This window comes from Triticum dicoccoides, chromosome 3A (assembly GCF_002162155.2).
Source record: "Triticum dicoccoides isolate Atlit2015 ecotype Zavitan chromosome 3A, WEW_v2.0, whole genome shotgun sequence".
In the NCBI taxonomy this organism is placed as follows: domain Eukaryota; kingdom Viridiplantae; phylum Streptophyta; class Magnoliopsida; order Poales; family Poaceae; genus Triticum; species Triticum dicoccoides.
In genome coordinates, this window is record NC_041384.1 from 763,172,980 (window position 1) to 763,186,293 (window position 13,314).

A 13,314-nucleotide genomic window follows, 5' to 3' on the forward strand; every position below is an offset into this window, starting at 1 on the left:
GTCCTGCACCGGCAGCCTGCAGGCAGTGGAGGCAGCGTCTCCTCTCTTCTCCATTACCACATTGTCTCATCATCATCATCATCATCTTCTTCTTTGGTCCTGCACCGGCAGCCCGCAGGCAGTGGAGGCAGCGTCTCCTCTCTTCTCCACTATCACACCGTCTCATCATCATCATCTTCTTTTTTGGCCCTGCACCGGCAGCCCGCAGGCAGTGGAGGCAGCGTCTCCTCTCTTCTCCACCGCCCGCTAGGCACACTTCGCTTTGCCGCAACAACCATCCCATCCATGGCCCCCTCGCAAGAAGTCACGCCCCCTGCCGCCGCCATCACCAAGGACCCATCCACCAACGGCAACGGCAACGGCAACGGCACAGCCGCAACAGCCCCCAAGACCAAGACGCCGGCGCTGAACGAGCGGATCCTCTCCTCCATCACCCGCCGCTCCGTTGCCGCCCACCCGTGGCACGACCTGGAGATCGTCCCCGACGCGCCCACAATCTTCAACTGCGTGATCGAGATCCCCAAGGGGAGCAAGGTCAAGTACGAGCTGGACAAGAAGACAGGGCTCATCAAGGTGGACCGCGTGCTCTACTCCTCCGTCGTCTACCCGCACAACTATGGCTTCATCCCGCGCACCCTCTGCGATGACTCCGACCCCATCGACGTCCTCGTCATCATGCAGGAGCCCGTCGTCCCGGGGTGCTTCCTCCGCGCCAAAGCCATCGGACTCATGCCCATGATCGACCAGGGCGAGGCCGATGACAAGATCATCGCCGTCAGCGCCGACGACCCCGAGTACCGCCACTTCAACGACATCAAGGAGTTGCCTCCCCACCGGCTCGCCGAAATCAGGCGATTCTTCGAAGACTGTAAGTCATTCATACTCCTGATCAGATCAGGTTAATTCGTCACAAGGGAATGTGTTTTCTTTTGTTTCTGAATGTGTTTCTTTGATTGATTGATTGGGGGATTCAGACAAGAAGAACGAGAACAAGGAGGTGGCCGTCAACGACTTCCTGCCGTCAGAGGACGCCTACGAGGCCATCCAACACTCCATGTCAGTTCTGTCCTTCCTCCTCCACTACCAACATATGTGTTATTCACCACATGAGCAATTAGGAACGAATTGTTTGAGTCATATGCAAATGCAATTGAGCTAATGTTGGGTCGTTTTCCTTTGTAGGGATCTTTATGCTACTTACATTGTTGAGGGCCTGAGAAGATAGGAGGAGGATGCTGCCTAATGGATGGTGATCTGGTGATGCTTGCCACCTGCTGCAGGAATCCATGTTGGCGAAAAAATTATGCATGTACATTACATTCTTGTTTTGTGTTACATCCATACCTACATATATATGTCACACCCTAGCTAGTCATGCATTAGAGTGTTGCATCATGTTTACTCTTTCATCAGAAACTTGAAATGGGGATCTGTGAAACCCTCAGAACCATTTTGAAAATGACCCAAATAAAAATTTCTCCAAAAGGGTCCAAGAAAATGCTCATGTTGCTCTCTGAAAATATTGGACAGAGATAAAAATCAAACCAATATTTTTAGTGGCTCATGGACATTTATTTTGGGCATTTGGAATTAATGCATAAATATTTGCATTGGAAATATATTAATTATATATATTAATATATGCCCAAATATTATGCCAATTATAAAAGAGCTCTGGAATAATATAAATAGCTCCTGCAAAAATTGGCATAAGTTAAATAAATGATTTAATATATTATTTAAATCAAAACAAATGTCAGAAATTAAAAAACAGAAAAATATATAACAGGAGGAGCTTACCTGGGCTCCTCCACTGTGCGGCCCAGCCAGCTGGCTGGCCCAGCCAGCAGCCGGCCCAGCCCACCTCCCTCCTCTGTCGTCTTCGTCCCGACAGAGGGAGGGGAGTGTGGCCGGCGCGCGCGCGCGCCACCGCGCCACGCCACCTGCTCGCCTGCTTGCCTGGCCTCCCCTCCTCGCTCGACGCCCTGGACGACGCCACGCCCTCCCCCCTGCTCTCTCTCACTCTTCCCCCGGCTCTCCTCTCCTCTCCCTCGCTCTCTCTCTCACACGGCCGAGCACCACACTCGCCGCCGTTCACCATAGCCACCGTCTCCGACCACCCCTCGCTCCCCCGACTAGCTCAGGAGCTCCGCCTCGACTCCCTCTTCCTCCCCACCGCTCCACAGCTCCCCGGAAGCCCTGCATCGCCGCCACGTCGCCGTTCCCCTCTTCGGGCTCCGACCACCGTCGCCGTCGATTCGCCGTCTCCAGCGCGTCCCCGAGCCCACTTCGACGCCCACTGCAACCGCGGTGAGCTACGCCACCGTTTCCCCCTCTCCTTCCCCTCGTTCCCTCACCGTAGCCACCTCCTCACCACGGCCGAACCTCCGCCGTCGCCGAGCTCGCCGTCGACGCAGCTCCGGTGACCATTTGGTCACCCCGGCGAGCCCAACGAGTTCGCAAGACCCCGTAGAGCATCCCTAGCGCCTCGCTTTGCTCGACTTCGAGCTCCAGCACCGTTCCCGTGCACGACCGAACCCCGGCGGCCGCAGCCGAGCTCGCCGCCGTCGACTCCGGCCACCCCGACCCCAACGGGCCCCGCCAAGAGCTGCGGGTTGGCCTCAGCTCCACTCCGGTGGTCTCCGCGGCCCCTCTGGTGGCCGAAATGACCAAAACCACTTCCGCCGCCGCGTCGGGCTCGCCGGCGACTAAACGCCGGCAGCCGACATCCACTTTGACCACGGGTGGGCCCTGGTTGACTCCCCTGAGTCAATGACAGGTGGGGCCAAGCCCTGCTAATTAAACAGGATTAGTTTTAATTAAGTTTTAATTAAAATAATCACCCTGACATGCGGGACCCACTGTCAGGTTTGACCTGGACCAGTTCCGTTGACCTGCTGACGTCACACTGACGTCAGGCTGACGCAGTAATTGATTTTCTGGATTTAAATTAAATCAGGAAATTCCAGAATATTATTTAAACTTCAAAAATTCATAACTTTTATTCTGTAACTCCAAATTGGACAAATTATATATGAAAAATGATCAGAAAAATCCAATCTATCCATCTGTACTATTTTCATGCATGATCAAACAAGTTAAGTTGATGTTTTAAGCAGAACAAGAAAAGGCACTTAAAAAGGCCATATTTGAATTTGGAATTTGAATCTTTGATTCAAATTTGTTCAACCCCTTCTGGTTTTAGTTGCATTAGCCCAATACACTCATATTGCCATGTTTCATGCATGCATCATATTGTTGCACATTGTTTGGTGATGCTTGTGTATCGATGTCCTTTGCGACAGGTTCTGTCCCCGAGGAGTACCGTGATTACCCTAACGAAGAACCGTATCAGTGCATCGAACCATCAGGCAAGCAACCAACCATTTGATCATATCGATACAATCCCATGTTCTCGCTCCTGCTCTCCTTTACTGCATTAAGACAACGCGTTTCAAACTGCTGTGTGCTACGGTAGTTGAACCCATTTCCTCTGCATGACCTGTCATTGCCACAGTAACTAGATGAAACCCACTAGCATGTGTAGGAGTTGATTGAGCCATATGTATGTGTTGTTCCTACCCTGCTATGCCTGCTATGCTTAGAGTCGTGTCAGGTCTGGTTCATCTGGGTGATGGGCTAGAGTGAAATGTTTATGTCGGTAATGAGAGTGGTGTGGTGAACACGATTTGGTAAAGGTATCGATGAGAGGCCATGTAGGAGTACATGGTGGGTTGTTTCATTGAAGCCGACCTTAAGCACTGAGATCTGTATGTGTGATTTAAGAATCAGCTACTACCATGCATTGGGCCCGAAACCAATGGACCCTCTCGGCTTCTTATTCACCCTAGTTCTCCGTCCAGGAGTTGCAAGTAGTTTCTGGTGTTTGTAGCCTACTGGAGGCCGTGGACAGCGCTGACCGTAGGGGTGGGCTGTGATGCGGTAGGTATCTCGGGAACCCTGTTCACATCGTTCGGGGCCGTATGGGAAACCTCGGCCGGACTCCCTGCGGATGGAACCTGAATAGGCGATAAACCTGGACTGGAGGCTTAGGTGATTAGGTAGGTCGTGGCCGACACCCACGTTGGGCTTCCGCTTGAAGGTTGCCGAGTACATGTCGTGTAAACGACGGTAAGTGGTGAGAGCGTGTATGAAGAAGTACACCCCTGCAGGGTTAACATGATCTATTCGAATAGCCGCGTCCGCGGTAAAGGACTGCTTGGTTGCCTATACAGTTCATAGACAAGTAAATGGAAACTGGTAAAAGCCTCAAGATAAGTGTGAGTGCCGAGGATGGCTCTTCCGTAGGAAGACGGAGGTGGATCCTCGGTAGTGTATTGAATTGGTGAGTAGTGGACTCGTGTGCGCAAAACCATTTCAAGTTGGAGTATCGTAGGATAGTCTAGCCAAGAGTCAAAGCTGGCTTGCTGCAATAACTCCACCAACCCTTCTTGATACTATGCATGTATGTAGGATCTGATGTAAGTCTTGCTGAGTACCTTTGTACTCATGTTGCTATAATCTACATTTTACAGAAGACGCTGCAACCCCTTCTGATGGGTTCTATGTAGACGTTGACATCAACGAGTAGGCTAAAGACCCAGGTGGTGACCCTGAGCTTGTGATGGACCACGTAGTATAGCTAGGCTTTCCAAGCCTCTTTTATTTTATTAGTTGTCTGTACTCAGACAAGTTACTTCCGCTGCTGGTTTGTATGACTGTATGACTTGTATGTGGGGTCGTGAGACCCGTACCTTTGTGTATGTTATGTATGGCTCACTGAGCCTTAATTAAAGTACTTGTGTCATAGAGTCATGTTGTGATGCTTCGTTGTATTTGCACATATCGAGCATATTGTGTGTATGATTGAAATGCTTGGTATGTGTGGGATCTGACTATCTAGTTGTTTATCTTTGGTAGCCTCTCTTACCGGGAAATGTCTCCTAGTGTTACCGCTGAGCCATGGTAGCTTGCTACTGCTCTGGAACACTTAGGCTGGCCGGCATGTGTCCTTCTTCATTCTTGTGTCTGTCCCTTTGGGGAAATGTCACGCTTTGAGTACCGGAGTCCTGTTAGCCCGCTACAGCCCGGTTTACCGGAGTCCTGCTAGCCCAGTGCTACAGCCCGGACCCACTTGCTGATGACCGACACGTTCGAAGCTGGGTCATGGATGCCTGTTCCTGTAAGTCTGTGCCACTTTGGGTTTACGACTAGTCATGTCAGCCCGGGCTCTTTATCATATGGATGCTAGCGACACTATCATATACGTGAGCCAAAAGGCGCAAACGGTCCCGGGAAAAGGTAAGACGACACCCGTGGGGATACCGTGCGTGAGGCCGCAAAGTGATATGAGGTGTTACCAGCTAGATCGATGTGACATCGAGTCGGGGTCCTGACAGCGTTGGCATCAGAGCCGGACTGCCTGTAGGTTCTTCAAGCCAAACTGGTCGATGTTGAGTCTAGAAATTCTTTAGTTATATGTAGGGGAATTGTTTGTGGGATGGAACGTAAGGCTCTTTTTACTCCTTATACCTTATGACTTCTGATCTGAGTCAGTCCATTCTTCTACCGGGGGTTAAGGAATTAGGATCTGTTCTCTCTATCAGGATCACGAGTTACTAATCAGTAGTACCTTATAAGTTTGGTGGTTACAAGCCTAGTTCAGATCTACTACCACATTATGTTGCCAGAATGGTTTCAGAACTTTGATATGATGATGTTGAGTGTGTACGAAATCCTTTGTCAAATGTCTCAAAATCCTTTTTGAGCATTTACAGCTGTTATGCTGCCGAAATTTTGCTAGAAATTCTAATGCCTTTGCATTATGATTGTGCTTTCAGATGGCCACTCACGACCTCAATCAAGTGGTTCGCCTGACTCGATGCCTAGATGTACCCGGCCATACTGCTAAGTTGGTCAGGGTAATGACTGAGGCTGGATATCGTTGGTATCCCGAGTACACGGTCGAAGAGCAATTCCGAGATTTTAATCAAAGCCAGTATCTCTGCACTGTCAGGATATTTCCATCTTATCCTGGATCCACCGAGTCTCTTCACTGCTCCTATGGACTCGGGGTTACTATTGAGATGGCTGTGCAGGACGCCGCCTACTCTATGATGACCATTATGCGAGTCAGATCTGGTTTATTTCGGGACTCTGACTTCCGGTATATGCCAGGATCACTTCCGGGAGCACAAGGGTATCTCCAGGCTATTTATGCTGACCCCACTCAGGAGGATTCACGGACTCGCACCACTGCTGAGATGCTCGAGGATAAGGACCGTGAAAATCGGGCCTTAAGGTTAGAGCTCTTCAATACCCGTGCTGATCACTGGGCTACTTTGACTCGGTTCACACCGGCGGTGCAAGCTGGATGTTCAGATATGCGCGATCTCTATCCTGTGAGATCTGCTCTGCCAGACGTGATGGTTTGGCGTGATGTAGGAGGCATCACCCCACCTCGCGGTCCCCGCAGGCCACCGTTTGTCGGTCCACGACCTCATCCTAGCCCCTATGGTCCACAAGCTCCGCGAGACCGTCTGTTTCCGGATGATCATGTTGAACTTCCAGGCTATGGAGGTGACTTTTACGAGGACTACTACGGATCGGTCTGAGTTAGTGGTAGTATCACTAGTTTGCACTAGCTGTGTCGTCTATCGTCCTGCGTGACTCGTGGGATATGACCTAGTTGTACTCTTTCCGGAGATGTAGAAAAATAATGTATAGGAGCTTGGAATGTCTCCGATGAGATGTAATCCTCTTTTCACCGTAATAGTACTTGTTTGGTCTTGTACTAAACCCTGTATGGTGTGTATGACGATGGAATAAAGAAGCAGTTTCTGTATCTACCATGTCATACGGATGATCATCTTGCATTTCGAGTCATTCCTTGCATTTTTATCCTATGTCGGAATTTTATCATCCTGACTAAATCATTGTCTTGTTTACCTAGGATGGTCAACACGCGCGCTAACCCTGCTTCTCAAGAGCAGGCCGAAGGCAGTGAAGCCAGGAATGAAAATCTGCCTCATCCTCCTTCACTAGCCGAGGTTATGATGGAAGCTGAGAGAAACAAGCGGGAGACAAACCGTTTGTTGGAGCGTATTGAACAGAATACAGCACACCATCAGAGGGCTAACGCGGTGTCACTCAGTGATTTTATCAAATTGCATCCACCCACGTTCCACCACTCCGTCGAGCCTCTCGACGCTGATGATTGGCTTCGCAGTATCTCTCACAAGCTGCGTTCCGCGCTAGTAGCTGAGGTTGACAAGGTCACCTTTGCTGCATATCATCTTGATGGCCCCGCCAGTCTATGGTGGGAGAATTATGGAGCTATGCGCCCAGCGGGCCATGTCACAACTTGGGCTGAGTTCAGCGAGGCTTTCCGTGAACATCACATTCCGGAGGGTCTCATGGACCGTAAACGTGAAGAATTTTGCAGTTTCACCCAAGGCCGACTTTCTGTGGATGCCTATAGCAGGGAGTTTGGTAATCTCGCACGATATGCAACTGAGGAAGTGTCTACTGACGCCAAGAAGCAAGCAAGGTTCCGTAAGGGCCTTAGTCCTGAGCTTCGCCGCGACCTCCGTCTGCATGAGTGCACATCTTTTTCGAAACTTGTCAACAAAGCCATCAGTGCTGAAACTGGTCAGACTGACTATGACGCAACACGCAAGCATGGACGTGATATGGGTTCCTCATCCGGTGCTGGTCCTCAGAAGCGCCGCGTGTGGGTACCCAACACCGCCCTGCCACCCAGGTTCACACCGAGGCCATCTTTCCAGGCGCCTCGCCCCGTTCAACAGTCTGCACCGGCCAAGCCCTATGGAGGTCCAACCAATAATGCTCCTCCACGTACCAGTTCCGTGACTTGTTTCAAGTGTGGGGAATCTGCTCACTATATGCGTGAATGCCCCCAGACCAACCCCAATCAATCTGCTAAGGCTGTTGGCCGTGGCAAGCCGACAGGGAAAGTGTTTCATGCTAAACCGGTCACCGCTTCACGTGGCCATGTCAACTGTATCTCTGCCGAAGAAGCTCAAGAGGATCCCAACGTCGTTCTCGGTACGCTTCTTGTTAATTGCCACCCGGCATCTGTTCTTTTCGATACAGGAGCCTCTCATTCTTTTATATCTGAAAATTATGCTCGCTTGCATAACATCGCATTCGGTGATATGCCAACCTCTATGGTAATCCAAACTCCGGGATCCAAATGGCAAACTTCTAGAGTAAGCCATGGAAACGAAATCCAAGTCGACAGACTTGTTTTCCTCGCATCTTTGACAGCCCTTAAATCTTCAGATATTAATATCATTCTGGGTATGGACTGGATGTCAGCTCATCATGCCCAAATTGATTGCTTCTCTAGGACTGTTCAACTCACCCATCCTTCGGGGAAGATAGTCAATGTCTTGACCCGAATAGCCAAGCGACAATTATATTCTCTTAACGCCAGCCCTTTGCCAGACCTTGAGGACGTTCCGGTAGTCCGTGACTTCCCGGATGTCTTTCCAGAGGAATTGCCAGGTGTTCCACCTGACAGGGATGTTGAGTTCGTAATAGACCTCATTCCAGGAACCGTTCCGATTGCTAGAAGACCTTATAAGATGGCACCCCTAGAACTAGCCGAGCTTAAGAAACAACTCGATGAATCCTTGAAAAAGGGTTTCATCCGCCCTAGTTCATCTCCGTGGGCTTGCCCCGTCCTATTCGTCAAGAAGAAGGATGGTACGGACCGGATGGTTGTAGATTACCGACCTGTCAATTTGGTCACAATCAAGAACAAATATCCGCTTCCCAGGATCAACGACCTGTACGATCAGCTCGCTGGATCCTCAGTCTTCTCCAAGATGGATTTGAGGTTGGGCTACCATCAAATCAAAATCAGAAACGGGGACATTCCTAAAACGGCCTTTGTTACTCGTTACGGCCAATACGAGTACACCGTCATGTCCTTCGGTTTAACCAACGCTCCAGCCACCTTTTCTCGGTTAATGAACTCAATCTTCATGGAGTATTTGGATAAATTCGTCGTGGTTTACCTCGATGATATACTCATCTACTCCAAGAACGAGGAAGAACATGCCGAACGTCTAAGGCTAGTGTTGCAGAAACTTCGAGAGCATCGCCTTTATGCCAAATTTTCTAAATGTGAATTCTGGTTATCAGAAGTGACCTATCTGGGTCATGTAATATCTGGTAAAGGTATTGCTGTTAACCCTGAGCGAGTTCAAGCCGTCCTTAACTGGACTCCACCTGAATCGGTCAAGCAAGTTCGGAGTTTTCTAGGCTTAGCGAGCTATTGCCGTCGCTTTGTCGAAAACTTCTCCAAAGTTGCTAAACCTCTAACCGAACTCCTCAAGAAAGATAAGAAGTTCGAATGGACTCCACAATGTGAGCACAGCTTTCAGGAACTGAAAAGACGCCTGACTTCTGCTCCCGTACTGGTACCGCCAGACTTCTCCAAGGACTTTGTTATCTACTGCGACGCCTCGCGACAAGGACTAGGTTGCATTCTCATGCAAGATCGACACGTAATTGCCTACGCTTCACGGCAATTGCACCCACATGAGGAGAATTATCCTACTCATGATCTAGAGCTTGCAGCCGTAGTCTATGCACTTAAGACCTGGCGACATTACCTCCTCGGTAATCGTTGCGAAATATTCACTGATCACCAAAGTCTGAAGTATATTTTCACCCAACCGGATTTGAATCTCAGGCAGAGACGTTGGGTTGAATTGATCACCGACTTCGACTTAGGAATAACCTACACCCCAGGGAAAGCCAACGTCATGCCTGATGCGCTAAGTCGTAAATCTTATTGCAACAATCTGATGTTACAACAAAGTCAACCGCTTCTCCATGAGGAATTTCGGAAGCTTAACCTTCACATTGTTCCTCAAGGTTTTATCTCCACCTTGGTGGCAAAACCTACCCTTACGGATCAAATTATCAAAGCACAGAAGGTAGATCCGGGAATCTCCCGCATCAAGAGAAACATCCAGAAAGGAATTGCGAATTGCTTCTCCATTAATGATCAAGGGGTCGTATACTTCGGGAATCGACTAGTGGTTCCCAAAGTGCGAAACCTGAGGCGATTGATCCTTAAGGAAGCTCATGAATCTCCTCTCACCATTCATCCCGGTAGTACTAAAATGTATCAGGACCTACGCCAGAGGTTCTGGTGGACTAGGATGAAGAGAGAAATTGCTCAGTATATTGCAAATTGCGACGTCTGTCGTCGTGTAAAAGCAGAGCATCAACGGCCTGCTGGCACCCTTCAACCCTTAGCTATTCCTGAATGGAAATGGGATAAAATTGGTATGGATTTCATTACCGGTTTTCCCAGGACCAAGAGAGGGAATAATGCTATTTTCGTCGTGGTCGATCGTCTTTCCAAAGTAGCCCATTTCCTACCTGTTCGAGAGAGTATAACCGCTAGTCAACTGGCAGACTTATACATCTCCCGAATAGTGTCCCTCCATGGTGTTCCTTTGGAAATTAACTCGGATCGAGGAAGTCTTTTCACCTCTCGATTTTGGGAAAGTTTCCAAAATGCTATGGGAACCCGTCTCTCCTTTAGCACCGCTTTCCACCCTCAGTCGAGCGGTCAAGTGGAACGCATCAACCAAATTCTAGAAGACATGCTTCGAGCCTCCGTTATCTCGTTCGGAATGGACTGGGAGAAGTGCCTTCCATTTGCCGAATTCGCTTACAACAACAGCTATCAATCTAGCTTGGGTAAAGCCCCTTTTGAAGTTCTCTATGGACGACGGTGTCGAACACCCCTTAACTGGTCAGAGACCGGGGAAAGACAATTCTTTGGCCCGGATATGATTCAGGAAGCAGAAGAGCAAGTTCGTATCGTTCGTGAAAAGTTGAAAACAGCCCAATCTCGTCAAAAGAGTCAATATGACCGAAAACATAAGGCTATGACTTTCGAGGTTGACGAGAAGGCTTATCTTCGGGTCACCCCTCTGAAGGGAACCCATCGTTTCGGTATCAAAGGCAAATTGGCTCCTCGTTACATTGGACCTTTTCGCATCCTTGCCAAACGAGGAGAAGTTGCCTACCAGTTGGAACTACCTCCGCACCTCTCCAGAGTTCACGATGTCTTCCACGTTTCTCAACTCAGGCGTTGCTTCTCGGATCCTATCCGTGAAGTGGACCACGAAACGCTTGATCTTCAAGATGATCTTGCATATCGAGAGTACCCCATTCGTATCCTCGATCAAGCCGAACGTACCACCCGGCGTCATAATATCAAATTTCTCAAAGTTCAATGGTCGCACCATTCTGAGGATGAAGCAACCTGGGAAAGGGAGGATCGTCTTCGACTCGAGTATCCCGCCTTCTTCCCGGAGGAACCCAAATCTCGGGACGAGATTCTTTTGAGTGGGGGTGAGTTGTCACACCCTAGCTAGTCATGCATTAGAGTGTTGCATCATGTTTACTCTTTCATCAGAAACTTGAAATGGGGATTTGTGAAACCCTCAGAACCATTTTGAAAATGACCCAAATAAAAATTTCTCCAAAAGGGTCCAAGAAAATGCTCATGTTGCTCTCTGAAAATATTGGACAGAGATAAAAATCAAACCAATATTTTTAGTGGCTCATGGACATTTATTTTGGGCATTTGGAATTAATGCATAAATATTTGCATTGGAAATATATTAATTATATATATTAATATATGCCCAAATATTATGCCAATTATAAAAGAGCTCTGGAATAATATAAATAGCTCCTGCAAAAATTGGCATAAGTTAAATAAATGATTTAATATATTATTTAAATCAAAACAAATGTCAGAAATTAAAAAACAGAAAAATATATAACAGGAGGAGCTTACCTGGGCTCCTCCACTGTGCGGCCCAGCCAGCTGGCTGGCCCAGCCGGCAGCCGGCCCAGCCCACCTCCCTCCTCTGTCGTCTTCGTCCCGACAGAGGGAGGGGAGTGTGGCCGGCGCGCGCGCGCCACCGCGCCACGCCACCTGCTCGCCTGCTTGCCTGCCCTCCCCTCCTCGCTCGATGCCCTGGACGACGCCACGCCTCTCCCCCTGCTCTCTCTCACTCTCCCCCGGCTCTCCTCTCCTCTCCCTCGCTCTCTCTCTCACACGGCCGAACACCACACTCGCCGCCGTTCGCCACAGCAGCCGTCTCCGGCCACCCCTCGCTCCCCCGACTAGCTCAGAAGCTCCGCCACGACCCCCTCTTCCTCCCCACCGCTCCACAGCTCCCCGGAAGCCCTGCATCGCCGCCACGTCGCCGTTCCCCTCTTCGGGCTCCGATCATCGTCGCCGTCGAATTCGTCGTCTCCGGCGCGTCCCCGAGCCGCTTCGACGCCCACTGCAACCGCGGTGAGCCCCCGGATCGTTTCCCCCTTCTCCCCTGGTCTCTTTCGACCTCTAGGCCCTAGCCCCACCTTGGCCGAGAGCTCCACGCCGCCGGCGATGTCGCCGTCGTGGCCACGGTCGCCGTAGCGCCCAACCGAGCACACCATCGTGCTCCACACCTCACCAGGAGCACGTAGCACGCACCAACACCTCTTCTAACACCCTGCAACGCCGACTCCGACCGCACCCGAACTCCGGCCGCCGCTCACGAGCTCGCCGCCGTCAACTCCGGCCACCCCGAGCCCAACCACCACCACCAATAGTCGCGGCTCAACCTCAGCAACACGTAGATGCCTTCCGCCGTCCATTTGGTTGCCGGAATGGCAAAAAGCACTTTCGCCGCCGTCTCGGACCTCGCCGGCGTCAAGTCGCCGGTGGGGTTTGACTTGTCCGACCTGGGGTTTGACCTCCCAGGGTCACTGACGCGTGGGCCCTGTCGGCCAGGTGGTTTGATTAGCGCTAAACTACTGTTAGTCAACCCCCCCTGACACTGACAGTGGGCCCCAGCGCCACTAATCCCTAATTAGGATTAATTTAATCCTGTTTAACCCCCCCTGTCACTGACGTGTGGGCCCCACACGTCAGGTTTGACCTCAGCCAGCCGCAGTTGACCACTGACGTCATGCTGACGTCATGCTGGCGCAATAATTATATTTCTGGATTTAATTTAAATCAGGAAATTCCAGAATATTATTTAAACTTCAAAAATTCATAACTTTTATTCTGTAACTCCAAATTGGACAAATTATATATGAAAAATGATCAGAAAAATCCAATCTACCCATCTGTACTATTTTCATGCATGATCAAACAAGTTAAATTGATGTTTTAAGCAGAACAAGGAAAAGCACTTTTAAAAGGCCATGTTTGAATTTGAAATTTGAATCTTTGATTCAAATTTGTTCAAACCCTTC

The 13,314-nt window shown here is 49.8% G+C and overlaps 1 protein-coding gene across 2 annotated transcripts in view; it reads left to right on the forward strand.

The window, feature by feature from the left end:
* The first annotated feature begins 75 nt into the window (after positions 1 to 75).
* The window catches only part of LOC119270797 (soluble inorganic pyrophosphatase 4-like), a 74,553-nt gene continuing 61,314 nt past the window's right edge, over positions 76 to 13,314 (forward strand). The window contains exons 1-3 of one of the 2 annotated variants that reach the window (XM_037552852.1): positions 76 to 868; positions 975 to 1,056; positions 1,183 to 1,351. In XM_037552852.1, coding sequence (XP_037408749.1) covers positions 286 to 868; positions 975 to 1,056; positions 1,183 to 1,225 — 708 coding nt within the window. In that variant the 5' untranslated portion in view covers positions 76 to 285 and the 3' untranslated portion in view covers positions 1,226 to 1,351. Of the gene's footprint in view, positions 869 to 974; positions 1,057 to 1,182; positions 1,352 to 13,314 lie in introns of those variants that run through there. The other variant, XM_037552851.1, reaches the window with a different exon arrangement.